Below are 18,881 nucleotides of genomic sequence, written 5' to 3'. Positions count from 1 at the left end.
TGAAAACAATATGTCTAACTGCTAGAGCAAAATATTAAATGTACGAGTTTTAAGGCTTAAATGCTCGTGCAAAATAAGGCGATTAAGATAGAGAATCACTTTAGCAATAAACTTGTAAACTAAAAGAATCAGTTTTCAACTTAAAATGTATGGTCTTTTGCATAAACTAATAAGATGAAGTCACACAGCAAACTACTTTACGTGTAAATGCCCACTGTTCAATTTTTTTGTTTCTTTTTTTAAAAAAAAACGTCAATATTAATCTGTACAACTGCTAAACTAAACAAAATTCTATAATCGTAATTGGCTGACACTAGGAGTTTAAGCAATTAACGTGTAAACTAAAAGAATCAGTTTTCAACTTAAAATGTATGGTCTTTACCATAAACTAAGAATAAGTAACATTGCATACTACTTTACATGTGTAAATGCCCACTGCTCAAATTAAAAAAAAAAACTGTCAATTGTAAACAAATACACATCATACGAAATCGTACTACATCCTAAATGAAGTCCAATTTTGAAAATAAATTTTAAATTATTCAAATGAGATGTCGATTTGGAGTAAAATTGCTGAAGTCCAGCTGTGACGATGTTGAACTAGAACTTCGTTTTCTTCGATTAAAGTGACCTTTTATCCTCTTGCTTCTTCCCTTTGTGGTCGATCGTGTAGGATCTAACACCGTTGACACCCTTTCTTCAGCAGTTGCCGGCTTACGTGTTTCATTAGCTTCAGATGTGTCTGCTTCAGTGGTATCGAGTGTGGAACCTATCTGTTGTTCAACTGCCTCCAGAGCTTTCTTATACACTTCTTCAATCACTAATCGAGTCCCAACACTTTTCTGTGATTTTAGGATTAAATTGTAGAATTTCCTAGCCATCTCATGCCGCCAAGGGATAGTAAGAAGTTTTGGATTACTGGTTTCACCAGGTTCTCCTCCATACAATCTGTCCCACACCTCTTTCTTTGCCATTTTCGTCCACCTCTGCAATATATACTTGGGAGGTATACGTGTAACCGAGTGCATATGCAAAATTCTTATGCAATGACAACACAACCAACCACACTCCTCAAAATTTTTACAAGAACAAGATATGAGAACCGGATCATTTAAGAAGCCATAAGTTACTACTTCACTAGAAACGAAACTCTCCTCAATGGCAACTTTGTAAGCTATTTCTCGTTCATCTTCCCATATTTTTCTAGCAAAACTCCCAATAGCCACTTTAAATTCTTCCTCGAAGTCACGGAAAAGTGAAGATGTGTAGACCTGTGACGCATGTTTCAACAAACCTGACAAAGCAAAGTCAGAATGTGGCTGTGATTTAGAGCAGTAGAACTCCAATTTCAACTCGTTCTTTCGCCATCTTGTGATAGTGTGTTTAAATAATTTGTAAAACTGAGTCAGACTTGTTGCCTTATTCGCTTGGAATCCCAGTGCATTATTAGTACTTTCACTCCTTTTAGACGATAAAATGCCAGCAGAAAAAAAATCTTTACTAAGGGCAGTGCACCATTTATTTCGGATGTCATATACCCTAGTAAACCAAGGGTAGTTCGGATTTCTCTCTAGTTCATATGTTGCAACCATGTTGTCCCAACAAGTTTGAAACTCCTCCTCGTTTGAGCAGCCGGACAAACATTTGTTGAAGGCCTCTTTGAATCCTTGACATGTTCTAAGTGTTCCAAAGTGACTAACAGCATTCTTTTGCAAATGCCATAGACATAGTCTATGCCTCGACTCAGGAAATACCTGCATATATTTAGACAAAAAAAATACGAAAACATAAACATCACAACATATGTAATAAGTGATACAAATCTTACTTATTTGTCATGATATAAAGCATTGATGACGTACTTGTTGTATTGCATTTGCAATGGCATGATCTTGGTCTGTGAAAATAGTGGTTGGGGATTTATTACTCATAGCCTCCTTGAATGTTTCCAAGAGCCACACAAAGGATTCTATTTTTTCATCAGCGATAAACGCACACCCAAACATTACGTTTTTCCAATGATTATTCACCCCCACAAAAGGTGCACAAATTAAGTTGTACCTGTTAGTTCTATACGTTGTGTCAAAGATGAGGACATCACCGTAAATTTTGTAGTCTTCCCTCATCATTGAATCACACCAAAATAGACTGACCAATCTACCACTCTCATCTGTCCTTACTCTAAAAAAGAAATCTGGATCATTTGTAGCTTCTTCAGACAATAGATTTACAACCGTTTCTGCATCCCCTCCTTCAACTATCTTCATTCTTAACCTGTTCATGATAGGTTTAAGTATGACTGTTATTATAACTTTGGGTTATAGTGCACAATCAGGAGCTTTTATATACTCATAGGCTTAGCACTAGACATATGTTGAGCGCCGTAATTATAATTTATAAAACGTGATTAATATAATCATCACCTGTTCACAAAGTTTATATGATCCTCCAGTGTATGGCCTACATGTTCATCACCACCTGCATCATTAGACCAATATCGGTAACTATCAGTAGGTCCAATGCCCACATCCTCAAACGATGTTATTGCTTTGGCCGTTTCATTCGTAATTTTTCTCTCTGATCTGTGAAGATGCTGCCATTCTATCCTTGTCAGTGCATGGTTGTGAAATACATTATGATGCATCACACGATACCGCCCATGCTTATCTAGTTTGCACCGAATGTTTGCTTTACATCCCACCCTAGTGTGAGGGTAAACCCTCTTCTTCCGTTTTCTCTTAGACGGACTTGCATCAACTAAGGAGGGAGTTGAGTGTCTTTCACACGCGCATACAAAATACTTTTCTTTTGGACGCACTTGTCCACCTCTCTGTGTTGCTTTTCTTACGCTAAAGCCCACATGCCTTGAGTGTCTTTGATACAACTCTTCAAGCTCCTCCAATTTTTCAGCTATCACACCTTCAAGAGATCCACTAGCATCCACCAATGCCAAATTAGGTAACATTTCTTTAGGATCTGCAATTATCAATATGATACACATTAACCAAGTTAAGGCGCTAAAACTACTAATAGTTACTTATTGTTCTTCAGTTAAAGATGTAACTAATTAAAGGTTGAGTTAGTGTATAAAAACAATGTCTCAATCGTTTAACATAACAAACTATGGTATATTATATTTCCATGTGTTAATAACTACAAAAGATCAAGTTTACTAACTAATATAGATGGTTTTTATTTAAAATTTGCAGTTAATGGAAATACCAAGAGAAAACAACGTCAAGTTGTTGTTAAATTACAATGAAGAGTTCTTACCTTACACAAACAGGTTATCACAATACACAAGCAATTTATAAATAAAAATAGTAAAACTCTTAGCTTTTAAGATCATATACTTGGTTTACAAAACTAAAGCTGTAATTTTCTGGAGTTCATTTACCTTCTTCTGAGTCGTTGCCTTCATTGAGTTGTTGTCTTATTACACCATCGTAGCTATCCATCGATTGCTCATCAACTACGTGTGTTCCATGTTGTTGCTCAAATTCATACATCATCTCTTCCAATCCCACACATGCTAGAATAGAAGTTCAGAACATATATCAATACAATCTAAATATAAACAACCATGTTTTCAACTTAAAAACCTAGGTGTCATAGTAAAACGGTTGTGTATCAACATCTCATAGTACTTTAGCCGTACAGTAAATAATGGTAACTAAATAACCATGTTTTCATCCTAATTTTCAGAGTAATCACTCAATTAAACAACTATTTAAACACGAGACGTGTAAACAACACCTGTCTTTTCTGAGGCGTCCACTCCACTTAATTCATCATCATTCACGCCATTTGATTGATCGGAAACTATTTGTTGTTGTTTCTCAAATTCACCCATCATCTCGTCCAAGCCGACGAAAATCATGATTATCCTACCAAATCATATAAGGATTGAATTTTTAACACAGACCACAAGTAAATATCTAATTTTAGTTGACGATGCATTACAATAATTTAAATCAAATTAGATAACTTACCTTTAAATTTTCTTGTTTACACTTCTCAATAGCAAATGGCTTCTTCACTAATCTGATTCCTAACTTGTATGTTGAAGAATACGGGTTTCCTTGATTGTCAATTGGCATACATCTACAATTTTTTCCCTATTAGACACAAGGGGAAGTTAACTGCTGTTTTTTTCAGGGGTTTTTCACTTTAAAACCAGAAATTTGGGTTTTGTGGAATGATATGTTGTAGGTGGGGTAGTTATTACGTACTTCGCATATGGTTTTTTGGTAATTTTATTCAACAAACATCAACACAATGTTTCAACAATAAGTCAAGTTGAAGGGAAATTGAGCACCCCATAGATAACGCCACTTGTATATTGTGACGGAGTCACTATCCGTTTTCAACTTATGATGGATAGTGTCCGTATTCATTGAGAATTTCTGATGTTTGAAATTGCGTGTCGTAAAATGTGTGTAGTTGATTTTTAAACTAAAATTAGTTCATTTTAACTTTATTTTTCTGGGTGCTACTAAATTTACGAGTTCCAGACGTAAAATATCCAGTTGTCTTTAAAAATTAATTCGTCGTACGGAGCACCAACTAAGAAATTTCTTGTACGTACAAATATACACTATTAATTAAAAAAAATTAAACAAGACAACAAAATATAAAAACAAATTAAACTATTATTGCAAACCAATTGTCGTATACAATCTAAATTAAAACAAATCTGAAAACTATTGAAAAAAAACAAATTATCATTGCATTGATGTCTTGTTGTGATGTTTCCGTATGGTCTTTCTCCGGTTATGCTAACATTTAAAACAACTACAACTTCACTATGTCGAACACCCCTTCCAAACCGGGCTCCTCTTCAGTTTTCCATGTTCTCTTCCATGCGTTGTTCAAGAAATTGAAAAAATTGATGCTTTGCTTGCGGGAATACCTGTAAACACGATAACAAGTAATACAATATAAGTAGCAGGTCATATTGAATACGTAGTAATTGAACGCAAACTTATTTCAAATGACATTATGCACAAAAGACGTACTTGTCGTATTGCATTGGCAATAGCTAAGTCGCGCTCTGTTACAATAATGCCCGGGGATTTATTACTCATAGCCTCCTTAAATGTCTCCAACAGCCACACAAATGTATCTGTTTTTTCATCGGCAATGAATGCACACCCGAACATGACGTAGTAGCAAGGGTTAATCACCCCAACAAAAGGTGCACAGAGTAACTTATATTTGTTACTACTATATGACGTGCCAAATACAATGACGTCCCTATGGGTTTTGTAGTCGTCCCTCATCCTTGAATCGCACCAAAAAAGACCAACCACGCAACCACTCGCATCTCTTCTTACACTAAATACCAAATTTGGATTTGTGGCAGCATCGTCCGTCAATTTCTTAATAACTGCTTCGGCACCACCTTCTTCAAGTACCTTCAATCTTAACCTATTTATCGTGGGGGTCATGTGAACAAACAAAAACATAATGCTATATTATGAGTTATACATAAATAACGCAGCTGAAAAAAATATCACAAATCCAGTAAATATAGTATACCAACGATAGACTCCACCATATCAACACTAATCAATTCAATTGTAAAAAAACATGCTCAATACGACTGACCACATAGTGATTACACACCTGTTCACCAATTTTATATGATCCTCCAATGTTTCAGTTCGGAGATCTTCAATAGCTCCACCATCATCCCCAAGTGCTAAATTATGTATACCCATTAGCGAATCTGTAATTATCAATAACAATGTAATTAAATAGCCAAGCTTACAAGTGGAAATAACAAGTTTTGTTGGTGTCGGTACTTACTCCATGCCTTTAACATAAAAGGCTAGGTTTCTAACTCCTACACCTTAATACTAGGCTAAAAAATATTACTGTTCCGGGTGTAATTCCAGAGCAGTTATTTGTTACCACCCGTGCTTGTAGAATGACGTCTTTGATTGAATCCTCCTCGCGGTCTCCTGAAACGATGAACAAACTGAGGGCTCGGCTTTGGACCGAGCGAACTCACTCCGACGCTCAAGTCAGTAAACTTAAAGGGATAAGTTGTTGTTACTTGGCGAAGTATATATTGTAGAGAGATAAGGAAGATATTACCAGATGAATAGTGATTCTAAGGTTAAATTGTGGATCCCCTCCTCAATGAGAGTTGAGGAGTATTTATAGACTTTCACCTTTTGTCACGTAGTGGCCAAGTGGCCAAGTGGCTAGCAGGTGGAAAGACTGATCTACCCTCGGCCGAGGGACCCATGGCAGGCCGGCGGGCCCTGTTGACTCCATGCCGAGGGGTCTTGGATATGAGTATGCGGATAGGTGCTCTGGCTGGCTAGTTGTCCTAGCCGAGGCACAAGAGACAGACCGACAGGCGGCGTCGGTTAGGCTGTCTAAGTCGTTGACTTGCTTGTGGATATCTTTGACCTTGCTCAATGTGTTGACTCGGTCAGCGGGTGCAGAATATGCCCCATCAATTTGCCCCCAGCGTAGTCTATGCCGTGGTATGGGCTCCGATGTATGTTGAGCGTATATTCTGCGTAAGACAAAATTTTCTGCCCCGGCTTCTTCTACCTCGGCTTGGTTCCCGCTTAGGCCGCACCATATCCCCCTCCACATGGATGTGTAAAGGGCATCCGATGTGGAAAAGAAAGTGACGCTAGCCGAGACCAGGGTTGAGAGTGCCGGTTGTTTTTAATTGCCCCGGCCGTGCTACCTAGCTTGGTTGATCATGTGGCCGGCGGAGAACAGACGCTTAGGAATTTGTTGAGGAAGATGAGTAGGCAGAGAGATATGAAGGGGCGTGTTGAAGACGCTTGGTCACTATTGCATTGATTGACGTTCAACTGTTGCAACGATTGACATTCCATGGTTGCATGTCTGACACGTGTCCGTTCGCCGATTGGCCGACGTTTCGGGTCGCGCCCGATTGGTCCTTCTTCATGGGCTTTCCCCTATAAATAGGGCAGTTAGTCCCTGAAATTGGCCACCAATTTCATTTCCTCTAAAATTTTCTTCTCTCTAGACTTTCAAGGGCTTCTTTCTCTTCTAATCTTCGTAGTCGTTACATTTGGCTAGTGCTTTTCTTCAAGGTAAACAAACAAATTTTTCTCAATCTTTTATTTTGTTAAGTAATTGTTGCTACCATGTCTTCTCGCCTGATGTCGGACCTAGAACCGTGCGCCGGGGGTTCCCCGTCGCGTCTTGATGAAGAGGAGGACCGACCGCCGTCCCGCTAAGGTCCGGGGGTCCTAGGTCTCCTTCTCCCGAAGTTGACCCGAAAGTTTTGGAGGGTTGGGAGGATGATGACGAAGCTGATGAAGACTTTGATGATGACGGTGAGGAAAGGATTCCTCCTGGTGATGAGAGGCCGCATCTCCTGGATCACGGCGAGGCCTGCATGACTGGCCTTGACCGTGCCTGGACCAATAAATTTGCCAGTTGTTCCGGTGGAACTCTTTTCGAGGGTCATTTCTCCTTTGGTGAGGGGTACAAAATTGTCATCCCTGAGGAGGGTCAGGCGGTCTGTTGCCCTCCCCCGGGTCATATCGGCGTATATATCAGGCACCTGGAGTATGGGCTCTGGTTTCCTTTGAATGAGTACGTCACGGCCATCATCAAAGCTATGAACGTCGTTGTGGCTCAACTGCATCCGTTGGCCATTAGAACGATAGTTGGCTTCGTGTGGCTCTGTCTCTTTAAGGAGGAGGCCCCTACAGTTAACTTATTCCGCCGGCTTCATCATCTTCGGCCATCGACCCCCAAGAAAGTGGGGTGGCACAGTCGTGCGGATGGAGTCGGCCACGTTCCGTTGATAAGCTTTCCTCCCGCAAGGACCGGAAAGAGCGGTGGGTGTACGTTAAAGTGCCGGATGACTATCCACTGCCCCGGTCCTTCCAAAGACAAGTCAACTTGCGGTGCGAGAGTAAGGGGAGCGTGAAAAATGGGTCTCCTGAGTAAGCTCAAGATGGACGCCGCAGGGTTCCTCTTAATGCGGATGAGGAGCGGGCGATGCACTGTTTGATCGAGAAGGGATGGGTGCCCCGACTCGATTATTCTTCAGGATGAGCTGCTTTGCCGCGTCGGCCTCATACCGGCCCTCAACCAGGGTGAGTAGGGTCGGTGTGAGGCCCCTCTTTGCCTGTTATGCTCCTGTTTTTAGAGCTTTATTTTACCTCTTTTATGTAACTCTTGTCTGGTTTCTTGCAGACCGGTTTGGCCAGGATCTGTCTGAGGGGACCTTGAAGAGGTTAGGGCTTGATAAGGACGGTAAGGTCGTTCAGCGGCGTCCTCAGGCTGACGCGCATGATCGTAGACTGGCTCCCAACGAACTCATGGACAAGCAGCTGAAGGCACTGGATCCGGTGGTGGCTCAAGCACGGGTTCTCGGAGGCGTGCCGAAGAGAAAACCAAAGGCAGCGCCCAGTGTCGGCGACGGCGTCGATCCCAACTCCTCTTCAACCCCAACGGTCCGAAGGAGCATGTGGAGGTCGTCGATGTTACCGCGGAGGTGGTGACTGTTGCGAAGGGCCCTCCTCCTCCAAGGAAGAGAAAAGAACCACTGCCGGCTTCTACCGTTGCCGGGGGAAAGAATGACTCACCCGGTCCTTCATCTAAGAAGGTCCAGACTGGTACGGACCTAACCTGTGGTTCAGACTTAGTTGGTTCATTATGCATTCCCGATGACAGACTCTCTGATGTGTCAATGAATGTTGACATGGATGCGCTGTGTGAATTTTTGTAGATCCGCCGTCGGCAGCCGCCGCCGTTCTCACCGATCGGCAACTAGAGAAGCACTGAGAAGGCGGGTGATAGAAATGTCACCGTTGACTCCTTACTCAGGAAGGTTCCCCCGCCGAGCTTGTAAGAGGGTACGAGAATATACAAGAGGCCGGCGAAGTGGACTCAACTAGCAGGGCTCCCACATTATGGAGCAAGAAAGGCTATGGCCAAGCCGGGCCATTGATCGAACGACTTAAGCTTGATCTTTCCGCTGCAAAGGGGAAGTCGGAAGGCTAAGCTTGACCTCCTTGCCGCACGAAAGCGTGTGGAGGAAGCCGAGAAGCGCTATGGCCGAGAGGGCCAAAGTTGAGGCCGCCGATGCCAACGCCGCCAAGTTCTTTGGAGGAGCGGGACGGGTATAAGGGCGGTTACGATGTCGTTGTTGCCAAGAGGGAAGAATGGAGGGAAATGTATTTGGCTCAGTCGGAGGCGCATAGGGACACAAGGGCTGTCCTTGCCCAAAGGGAGAAAGATATTGAGATGCTTCAAATTGAGATCATCCCTAACATGTGCGCTCAATTCCGGGATCAGGCCGAGGAAGCGACCAGGGAGGCAATCAAGAAGCTCATTCCTGAAGGCTCCTTCCCGTGGGAAAAATTTGAGCAGCTTCTGGATGAGATGGCCGATGCTGCGGAAAAAGCGGCTGCGGAAAAGGCGGAGGCGGCGAAGGCGGCTCAGATAGCCGAGCCCAAGGCGGCCTACGATGCAAAGGTGAAGGAGGCCAAAGAGGAGGCTGAGAGGCTAAAGGCACGTGAAAATGACGAGCTTTCCTCTGGGCCGGCCACCGAAGATGATGTTTGCTGCCGCCGATGGTGGGCAAAGAACAAGCGTAGGGAGACGGGCGGTCGTCACCAGACTCACCCGGCGTCTCGGATAGCTTTAGCTGTTCGGGGGCCAACTATTGAGCCTTTCCTCCCTGCCATCTTTTGGCGCTTTAAATGTCATGTATGTAACCTTTTGCTTTTCTTTTCCTTGTTTTTGTAAAACTTTGGTAGGTTGCATTTTGGCTTATCCCTATGGGGACGGCCGTCGTCTGTATCCTTCTCATTTGTAAACTGTTATCATTTTTAATAAGAGTTTGCTTATTTTGCCTCTAGCTTGGCCGAGGTCTTCTCTTGTCTTCTTGCGTTATTAATTGAACGCTTTTTTCATTTTTACCTTCGGCTTGGCCGAGGTAGCTAGAATGCGTATCTCAACTGCGTTTAACGTCTTTTTCTTGAACATGTTAGCATGTTGGTCGCTTCCTCTTTCACTCTCGGTCTAGCCGAGGCGTCGGAATTGCGCTTCCCAATCGCCGTTGTGAACATGTTAGCGTATCGACCGTTGTGTCCTCTGCCAGACCTTCGATTGGCCGAGGCGACTAGAGGTTACGGCGCGACAGCGTATGTTAGCGTATCGACCGTTGTGTCCCCTGCCAGGCCTTCGGTGGGCCGAGGCGACTAGGGGTTACGGCGCGACAGCGTTCGTTAGCGTATCGACCGTTGTGTCCCCTGCGAGGCCTTCGGTGGGCCGAGGCGACTAGGGGTTACGGCGCGACAGCGTTCGTTAGCGTATCGACCGTTGTGTCTCCTGCCAGGCCTTCGGTGGGCCGAGGCGACTAGAGGTTACGGCGCGACAGCGTATGTTTGCGTATCGACCGTTGTGTCCCCTGCCAGGCCTTCGGTGGGCCGAGGCGACTAGGGTTACTGGCGGCAATAGCGTCAGATCTGTCAACTGCACTGGTAGTGACTGTCGTGGCGTCTACTTCTTGGCGTGACTGCCCGGCTTGGGCCGTGGCGTCTACCTCGATATGACTGCGGAGGGGATAAACACTTTGATGGAAAAATTGGGTGATTCTTCATTAGATGTAAATATGCGTTGGGGTGCCAACAATTGTTTTGGACACCTCCGCCGCTACACAAAGTATTTCCTGAGATTGTCAGTGTTCCAATGGCTCATCAAAGGCACACCCTCCATGTCGGTCAGCCGGTATGTACCCGGCCTCATTTCTTCAACCACTTTGTAGGGACCCTCCCAGTTGGCCGTTAGTTTACCATGAATGTTTCCTTTGTTCGTGGCGGCCGACTTTCTTAGGACTAGATCCCCTACTTTCAAATCCCTTTTGTGGACTCTCCGGTTGTAAGCTCTTCTCATTCGGTTTTGGTATACCGCAAGTTGAGGCGTGTCTTTGTATCTCGGCTTTCTTCGACCTGTGTCTAGGGAGGTTCTTAAGCCTTCCTCATTTTCAAACGGGTTAAAGGTGGCCGTTTCAATGTCGGCACCGTTGCTTCAACCGCAGGATCGCTTCGGACCCGTAGACTAAGTGGAATGGACGCACCCGCCGCTTCTTTCTCCGTGGTTCGCAGGGACCACAGGACGCCGGGTAGTTCGTCGGCCCATCTTCCCTTTAGGTCTTCAACTGTTTTCTTCAAGCCGTTGAGGATTGTTTTATTGGCTGCCTCCGCCTGTCCATTGCTCTGTGGGTGGCAGACGGAGGAGTATGCAAATTTGATACCAAGTTCCTCCAGCCAGCTCATTATTGTGTCACTCCAAAACTCTCGGCCGTGGTCGAATACCATGACTTGGGGTAACCCAAAACGAGTTATGACATTTTCCCAGATTACCTTTCTTACGGCCGCCGTCGTCTTCGCAGTATCGCTACGCCTTCAACCCATTTGGTGAAGTAGTCAACGCGACAATCAAGAACTTTCTTCCGCCGGATGCCGTTGGAAATGGCCCTAGTAGATCCATCCCCCACCGTGCAAAAGGAAGGGGACTAAAATCGGCCGCAGGTCTCGGGATGGCGCATGTATCACCGGAGCATGCATTTGACAGTTGTTGCACTTTTTGGTTTTGGCTCTAGAATTCGCAAGCATGGTGGGCCAGAAGTAGCCGGCTCGGAGAGCTTTGTGGGCTAGTGTTCTTGCCCCCATGTGATGGCCGCAGATGCCTTCGTGAATTCTCAAGATAGTTCCGCGTCGGTACCGGGCCGACACATTTCAAGAGTGGCCTCGTCACGGACCTCCTGTACAATTCCCCTTCAAACACCAAGTACCTTGCTGCGATCCTCTTTATCTTCTGCGAGAGACTGCGGTCCTCCGGTAATTCATTTGTCAATTTGTATTTCATTATCGGAGTCATCCACGTCGTCTCGGTCTCTATGTTACCCACCATGCCGACGGCCTCAGTAATGCTCTTGGCATTCCTGATGTCCACCAAAGACGGTTGGCCGACATTCTTGATGGTTGAACGGCAAGCTTCGAGAGAGCGTCGGCTCGGTTGTTCTCGCACTGGGAATGCATTGTATCCGAAAAGATTTCAACTTTGAGGTGTCGCTTTTACCCTTTCCAGGTATCTTACCATTCCGTCGTCTCGAGTCTCGTACTCTCCTCTGATTTGATTAGCCACTAAAAGTGAATCTGTTTTCAAAATGATGTGCTCTGCCCCGGCAGCTCTAGCTAGCTCGACTCCGGTTATCACCGCCTCGTATTCGGATTCGTTGTTTGAGGCCGTGAAGGTAAATTTCAAGGCGTACTCAAACTCGTCCCCGTTTGGGCTGATGATAAGTATGCCGGCTCCTGAGCTGTTCGTCGTGGAGGACCCGTCGGTGTATACCTCCCATACTCCGGGGTTTTGCTCTTCTTGGTATGTGCACTCGGCCAGAAATCGCGGTGCCTGTCCCTTTATCGAGGGCCTCGGCTTGTACCGAATGCCGGGGATAGCTCTCATCGCCCATTTGATGAGCCTGCCGGATTGCTCAAATTTTTCCAATGCTTTCTCCAATGGCTGGTCGGTTAAGACCACACGGATGTGCGTCGAAGTAGGGTTTCATTTCCTTGTGGCGACGACAACAAAGAAAGGTCGCTTTTTCAATCAGCGGGTAATTTCTCTCGGCGGGCAACAACGTATGGGCGACAAAGTAGATTGGGTCGCTTTGCTTGTCCTCTTCTCGACGACGATTACGATCGACCGTGGCCGAGGTAATCGCTAACTGCTATGTACAGATATAGCGTCTCCCCAAAGATCGGCTGGGACGGGGTTGGGAGAGTCCGAAGATGAGCTTTCGATTGCTTGAAAGCCGTGCTCGCCTCCTCCCCCCGGTGAAGTCTTTATTCCCCTTCAACACCTTGAAGAATGGGGTGCTCTTGTCGGTTGACCGAGAGATGAAACGGGCTAGAGCCGCCATCCTCCCGGCCAGCATCATAACCTCTTTTCGATTCCTCGGCTCCAGCAGTCTAGGATTGCTTGGACTTTGTCCGGATTGGCATCAATTCCCCCGGCGCCGACAAGTACGCCGAGGAACTTACCCGCCCGGACACCGAAGTTGCATTTCATTGGGTTGAGCTTCATCTTGTATTTCCTTAGTGAACAAAATGTCTCGTGTAAATCGGCTAAGTGCTCGCTGTCAGACTTGCTTTTTACAATAGCATCATCGACGTAAGCCTCAATGTTCCGCCCTTTTTGATTTTGGAACACTTTGTCCACTAGCCTTGTGTAAGTTGCGCCGGCGTTCTTCAAACCAAACGGCATCATTTTGTACATGTATGTGCCGCTAGCGGTGATGAATGCGCATTTAGGCATGTCTTCCTCGGCCATGAATACCTGATGATACCCTGAGAAGGCGTCCAGCAGGCTCAGCGTAGTGTACCCTGCCGTCGCGTCAATTAAACTATCTATTCGAGGCAAGGGATAGCAATCTTTGGGGCATGCTTTATTAAGATTGGTAAAATCTACACACATCCTCCACGCCCCCGACGACTTCCTCACCATTACGACATTAGCTAACCACTCAGGATAAGTACAAGGCATGATGAAGCCCGCCGCCAGTAATTTATCTACCTCGGCTTTGATGGCCTCATCCTTCTCGGCTGAGGAGTTCCTCATCCTTTGCTTGACAGGGCGAGCGGTGGGGAGTACGTTCAGCTTGTGAACAATTACCTCCCGGCTCACGCCTGGCATCTCGGCCGCTGAGTAGGCGAAGACGTCTTTGTTCTTCCTCAGCAGGTCTAGGAGAGCGGCCCTGAATTTTGGCTCCAGGTTGACACCGATAGTCACGGTGCGCCCTGGGTCAATTTCCACCTCTTCAGTCTCGGCTCCCTCGACCATGCCGACAGTTGAATCCACGAGGTTGCCCTCCTGTTGTAAGGATGGGCTCTTCCCCTTCTCTGACTTTTTTGCCACTTTGAGGGACTGCATGTTGCATCCTCTGGCAGATATCTGGACGTTGACCACCTCGTCCTTCTCGTCCTTGGAGACGAGCTTATGCGCTTCCCCCGGTCCGAGACATACATCGTTGTCGGGCCCGGATGGACATCACTTTGCGTCGGTCTCGCTCGAGTGACTCGGCCTATGAGAACGTTGTAGGAGGACGAGCCGTCAATGACCACGAACTCAGCTAGGACATTCTTAGCCGCATTCCCTTCGCCGAACATCACCGGCGATCCCGATTGACCCTGGGGTACCAGGCCACCAAGAAATCGTATAGCGGATTGGTGCAGGGGCTCAAGTTTTCAACCTTCGCACCGAGGTTGAGAAAGCACTCCCGAACATGATGTTCGTGTAGGCGCCTGTGTCAATCAGGCACCTCTTGACCAGGTGGTTGGATATGTCCAAGTGGACTACGAGCGGGTCGCTGTGAGGGGCGATGACTCCCTCGTAGTCCTTCTTTCCAATAGTCATGTAGGGGATGTTGGAAGCGTGGATCGTTGTTTTGGGCACAAAGTTGATGGCCCGATACTGCTCGTTCGTGTGCCGTTTGTGCCCATGAGCGGACCCACCGTTCTCGTTGCCCCGATGACAACATGGATTACTCCTATCCGTTTAAAGACGGATTTCTTATTCGAGCCGCCGGCATCAGTCTTTTGGCCTTTGGCGACATATTTTTCGAGGCTCCCCTTCCGGATCAGCTCTTCGATGGCATTCTTCAGATGCCCGGCAGCGGTTGTCGATTAAGTGGTCGGTGTGGCCATGGTACTCACAAGATCTTGGCTCGTGTCACCGTCACTCCTCTACCGGGAGGCCTTTCCCATTTTCGACCCTCGTTCTTGCTCGGGCGAAGACCTCGGCAGCAGACACAACCCGGGGGGGTGTGATCATTGTACCGCTTCCGGTAGTACGTTTCCGAACTCCCCGCGCCCACCGAGTTCTCGTTTCTGGCGGACTGTCGACCGTGACCTATTATTGTCACGGCGTCTTTCATCCGGTTGTCCTCCCGCTCTTACTCTCCGAGTGCTCGGCCTCGTCGGGGCCTACCCAGGTTTTGTGGTAGTCCTCCACCTTAATGGCTTGATCGGCCATCTTCCTGGCGGAGTCTAGGTTCAGGCCGCCGCACTTGATGTGCTCATTTTTTAAGTCTCCTCTCGGGAGGCCTTTCATCGATCGAAGGCCGCCGATTCATTGCTCACTCACGAATCGCTGAACCTTGGCGTCGAACCTCTTCACATAACTTCGGAGAGACTCGCCTCCCTCCTGCCTGATAGTCAGGAGGTCCGATGTCTCGACGACCCTCCTCTTGTTGCAAGAATATTGGGCTAAAAATATGTCCTTTAGGTCGGCGTAACAGTATATCGACCCATCGGATAGCCCCTTGTACCAACTTTGTGCCATCCCCTGCAGAGTCGTAGGGAAAACTCGGCACCAAACCTCATCAGGCTGCTCCCACACCGACATGTGAGACTCGAAAGCCTCGGCGTGGTCGGTTGGGTCGCCTTCTCCTTTGTAAGATATGGATAGCAACTTTAGCTTGGGCGGCACCGGGACCTCTAGGACGTAGGTGCTGAGGGGCTGTCTGACCACGTGTTGAACGACACGCGGCGATCGGCTCCTCGCATCTCTAGTCCGGCTCCTCTCCCCGTGGCGGGAAGGGCTTCTTCTCCGACTCTGGTGAGTCGGACTTCTTCTCCGACTCTGGTGAATCGGACTTCTTTCACTTCTCTGGGGCAGGCCTCGTCGGTGCTGCAGCGACACCGTCCTCCCGCGAGTGCGGGAAGGACTCAGGTCTACCACTAGCACTCTGGGCTCCCCCGGCGTCTTGACAGGCCGCCTTCCTCCGGTTCGTTCAAGTCTCTTGGAGTCACATTCTGGGCCCTGGTCTCCTGGACGGGTTCCGCCGCTCTTGTCGGTGTGACAGTGTGAGCCGGCGTACTACAAATTAGGTCCAGAAGTAGCTTCAGTTTTGCTGCATCAACCACATGTCCCATAATGGTGACCTGGTCGGCGGGCAGCGACGTATTTGGTATTATTGGCATCCCGTACTCCGGTTGAATTACCCGGCCGGTGGAGGGCTGCGCAACTCCAGAATTGTGGACGGTATCATCTTGGTAGAACTCGGTCTCGTCAGTCACGAATACCTCTTGTTGTTTTGACATCTTCTTAGCTTTTTGGGTGGGTTTTTGTTTGGGAATGAATGTGACTAGCTTCTAGTATCTATTCCCACAGACGGCGCCAATTGTTCCGGGTGTAATTCCAGAGCAGTTATTTGTTACCACCCGTGCTTGTAGAATGACGTCTTTGATTGAATCCTCCTCGCGGTCTCCTGAAACGATGAACAAACTGAGGGCTCGGCTTTGGACCGAGCAAACTCACTCCGACGCTCAAGTCAGTAAACTTAAAGGGATAAGTTGTTACTTGGCGAAGTATATATTGTAGAGAGATAAGGAAGATATTACCAGATGAATAGTGATTCTTAGGTTAAATTGTGGATCCCCTCCTCAATGAGAGTTGAGGAGTATTTATAGACTTTCACCTTTTGTCACGTAGTGGCCAAGTGGCTAGCAGGTGGAAAGACTGATCTACCCTCGGCCGAGGGACCCATGGCAGGCCGGCGGGCCCTGTTGACTCCATGCCGAGGGGTCTTGGATTTGAGTACGCGGATAGGTGCCCCGGCTGGCTAGTTGTCCTAGCCGAGGCACAAGAGACAGACCGACAGGCGGCGTCGGTTAGGCTGTCTAAGTCGTTGACTTGCTTGTGGATATCTTTGACCTTGCTCAATGTGTTGACTCGGTCAGTGGGTGCAGAATATGCCCCATCAATTACAAAGACTACTACGGCATGTTTTTATCGTTTACGTATAGGTTTTCAAAGTAAAATTATCCTCAAATTAAGAATTATATATTTCAGTTTATAACATAAAACAATCTGTTTTCTACATAAAACGGCTAGTTTTGTCCACAAAATTAGTCAATCATAAGCTTTGTTAGCCGCATCATTTTAAATTACAAAATACATGAATATCGAGTATTTAAACTACAAGCATAGGATTTCAATGTGAATTAAGTTATTAAAGTTTTGACCATAAAATTGTCTGTTTTGAACATAACACTATCAGTTACTTAGCCATGTTAGGAGACCAATATAACAACATTAAGTTTGTAAAGTATAGTTAACAGTTTTTACAATAAAATTGTTTCAGTAACTGTAAAAAAATTTCATCACAATGTTACTGAGACTAATACGTCATGTTTTTTATGTGCAAGTATTGGTTCTCAAAGTAAAATTATCCCCAAATTAAATATTATATAGTTCAGTTTATAACATTAACAGATCTGTTTTGTACATACAACTATGACGCTTAGCCCATTAAGTTTCTAAAGTAAATGACACAGTTTTTAAGCAAAACTAAAATGGCCAGTTTTGTACATAAACTTAGTCAATCTTAAGATAAGCTGCATCATATTACATTAAAAAATAAATCAATATCAAGTAATTAAAGTACAAGTATAGTATTTCAATGTACAATATTTTACTTAAGTTTTCACCATAAATTTATTAGTTTAGAACATAACACTAACGTCATGACACCAATATAAGAACATTAAGTTTCTAAAGTAAAAGTAAAAGTTTTTACAATAAAATTGTTTCACCTACTCTAAATTTGTTTCAGTACCATATTTTTCACATAAAACCCTAGGTTTCTAGCTCCTCAGACCTTAATCCTAGGCTAAAAATTATTACAAAGATTAATACATCATGTTTTTAACTTGCAAGTATAGATTCTCAAAGTAAAATTATCCCCAAAATTAAATATTATATAGTTCTGTTTATAACAATAAAAACATCAGTTTAGTACATTAAACTATCAAGTACTTAATCGGATGCCAATAATATAACATTAAGTTTCTCAACTAAAACTTCAAGTTTTTTCAGCAAAATTAAAATAGCCAGTTTTGTACATAAAATTGACACTCTTGAGCTATGTTAGCTGCATCATATTAAAAAAAAACAAAATAGAGTTTTTAAACTACAAGTTTAGGATTTCAATGTAAAATATTTTACTTAAGTTTTCACCATAAAATTATCAGTTTTAAACTATCAAGTACTTAATCGGATGCCAATAATATAACATTAAGTTTCTCAACTAAAACTTCAAGTTTTTTCAGCAAAATTAAAATGGCCAGTTTTGTACATAAAATTGACAATTTTGAGCTATGTTAGCTGCATCATATTAAATTAAAAAAAAAAATAGAGTTTTTAAACTACAAATTTAGGATTTCAATGTAAAATATTTTACTTAAGTTTTCACTATAAAATTATCAGTTTTAAACATAACACTATCAGTTACTTAACTACGTCAGGATATATAAGAGCATTAAGTTTCTAAAATAAAAGTTCAAGTTTTTACAATAAAATTGTCTCAACTACTGTACAACTGAATTAAGGTATTTACACAAGTTTGACAAGTTTCCACCACAAAAACCAATGTTTACAAATCTGATACGTCAAAAATATAAATTTAAACAAAAACCAAAGTTCTCAACTTTAATGATACTGGATTCACCCTACTATTAGAAAACTAAGTAGAATGTCGAGTTTGTAATAAAATAAATCAGGGTGTTTTCACTTCAAAACTATCCATTCATGAACCAATTAAACAACATGAATCACAAAGACGATTGTTACCTTGACCTTTACATTGCAAGCCGCATGCTTCAACTCCAACATGCATTTCATCATTCTTCATGGCCATTGGTTAATCAACTTTGTTTTCCCCCAATTTGTTGCTGATAGAAATATAATTATTCTTCCTTTTATAAGCATTTGATCTAGAAATTTGATTATTGAATTGGTCGTTTGTTGCAACCAGATGATGAAAACCACAAATTTTGTACAAAACCGTTTCCACATCC

The 18,881-nt window shown here is 44.6% G+C and overlaps 2 protein-coding genes across 2 annotated transcripts; both read right to left on the bottom strand.

Moving 5' to 3' along the window:
- Nucleotides 1–337: 337 nt before the first annotated feature.
- On the bottom strand, nucleotides 338–4,228 carry LOC141626704 (protein FAR1-RELATED SEQUENCE 5-like). Its single transcript, XM_074440380.1, has 6 exons — nucleotides 3,993–4,228; nucleotides 3,757–3,887; nucleotides 3,398–3,532; nucleotides 2,424–2,976; nucleotides 1,863–2,274; nucleotides 338–1,754 (listed from the first exon to the last, which is right to left on the bottom strand). Exons 2-6 carry the CDS (start codon nucleotides 3,878–3,880, stop codon nucleotides 543–545), a joined length of 2,436 nt encoding a protein of 811 aa, XP_074296481.1. The 5' UTR covers nucleotides 3,881–3,887; nucleotides 3,993–4,228; the 3' UTR covers nucleotides 338–542.
- Nucleotides 4,229–4,637: 409 nt separating this feature from the next.
- Nucleotides 4,638–18,841, bottom strand: LOC141626618 (protein FAR1-RELATED SEQUENCE 5-like). Its single transcript, XM_074440323.1, has 4 exons — nucleotides 18,655–18,841; nucleotides 5,629–5,731; nucleotides 5,019–5,430; nucleotides 4,638–4,912 (listed from the first exon to the last, which is right to left on the bottom strand). Exons 1-4 carry the CDS (start codon nucleotides 18,719–18,721, stop codon nucleotides 4,841–4,843), a joined length of 654 nt encoding a protein of 217 aa, XP_074296424.1. The 5' UTR covers nucleotides 18,722–18,841; the 3' UTR covers nucleotides 4,638–4,840.
- Between the last annotated feature and the right edge of the window lie 40 nt (nucleotides 18,842–18,881).

This window comes from Silene latifolia, chromosome Y (assembly GCF_048544455.1).
Source record: "Silene latifolia isolate original U9 population chromosome Y, ASM4854445v1, whole genome shotgun sequence".
Lineage (NCBI taxonomy): Eukaryota > Viridiplantae > Streptophyta > Magnoliopsida > Caryophyllales > Caryophyllaceae > Silene > Silene latifolia.
Note: the sequence above shows the minus strand (reverse complement) of the source record. Positions and strands in the feature narration are given on the sequence as shown.

Coding starts and splice junctions, on each gene's coding strand:
- LOC141626704 (XM_074440380.1), bottom strand. CDS start 3,880: ATGATTTTCGTCGGCTTGGACGAGATGATGGGTGAATTTGAGAAACAA. Junction 3,533..3,756: donor GGACGCCTCAGAAAAGACAG/GTGTTGTTTACA, acceptor CTTCTATTCTAG/CATGTGTGGGATTGGAAGAG. Junction 2,977..3,397: donor AGGCAACGACTCAGAAGAAG/GTAAATGAACTC, acceptor TGATAATTGCAG/ATCCTAAAGAAATGTTACCT.
- LOC141626618 (XM_074440323.1), bottom strand. CDS start 18,721: ATGGCCATGAAGAATGATGAAATGCATGTTGGAGTTGAAGCATGCGGC. Junction 5,431..5,628: donor CATATAAAATTGGTGAACAG/GTGTGTAATCAC, acceptor CACGATAAATAG/GTTAAGATTGAAGGTACTTG. Junction 4,913..5,018: donor TTGCCAATGCAATACGACAA/GTACGTCTTTTG, acceptor TCGTGTTTACAG/GTATTCCCGCAAGCAAAGCA.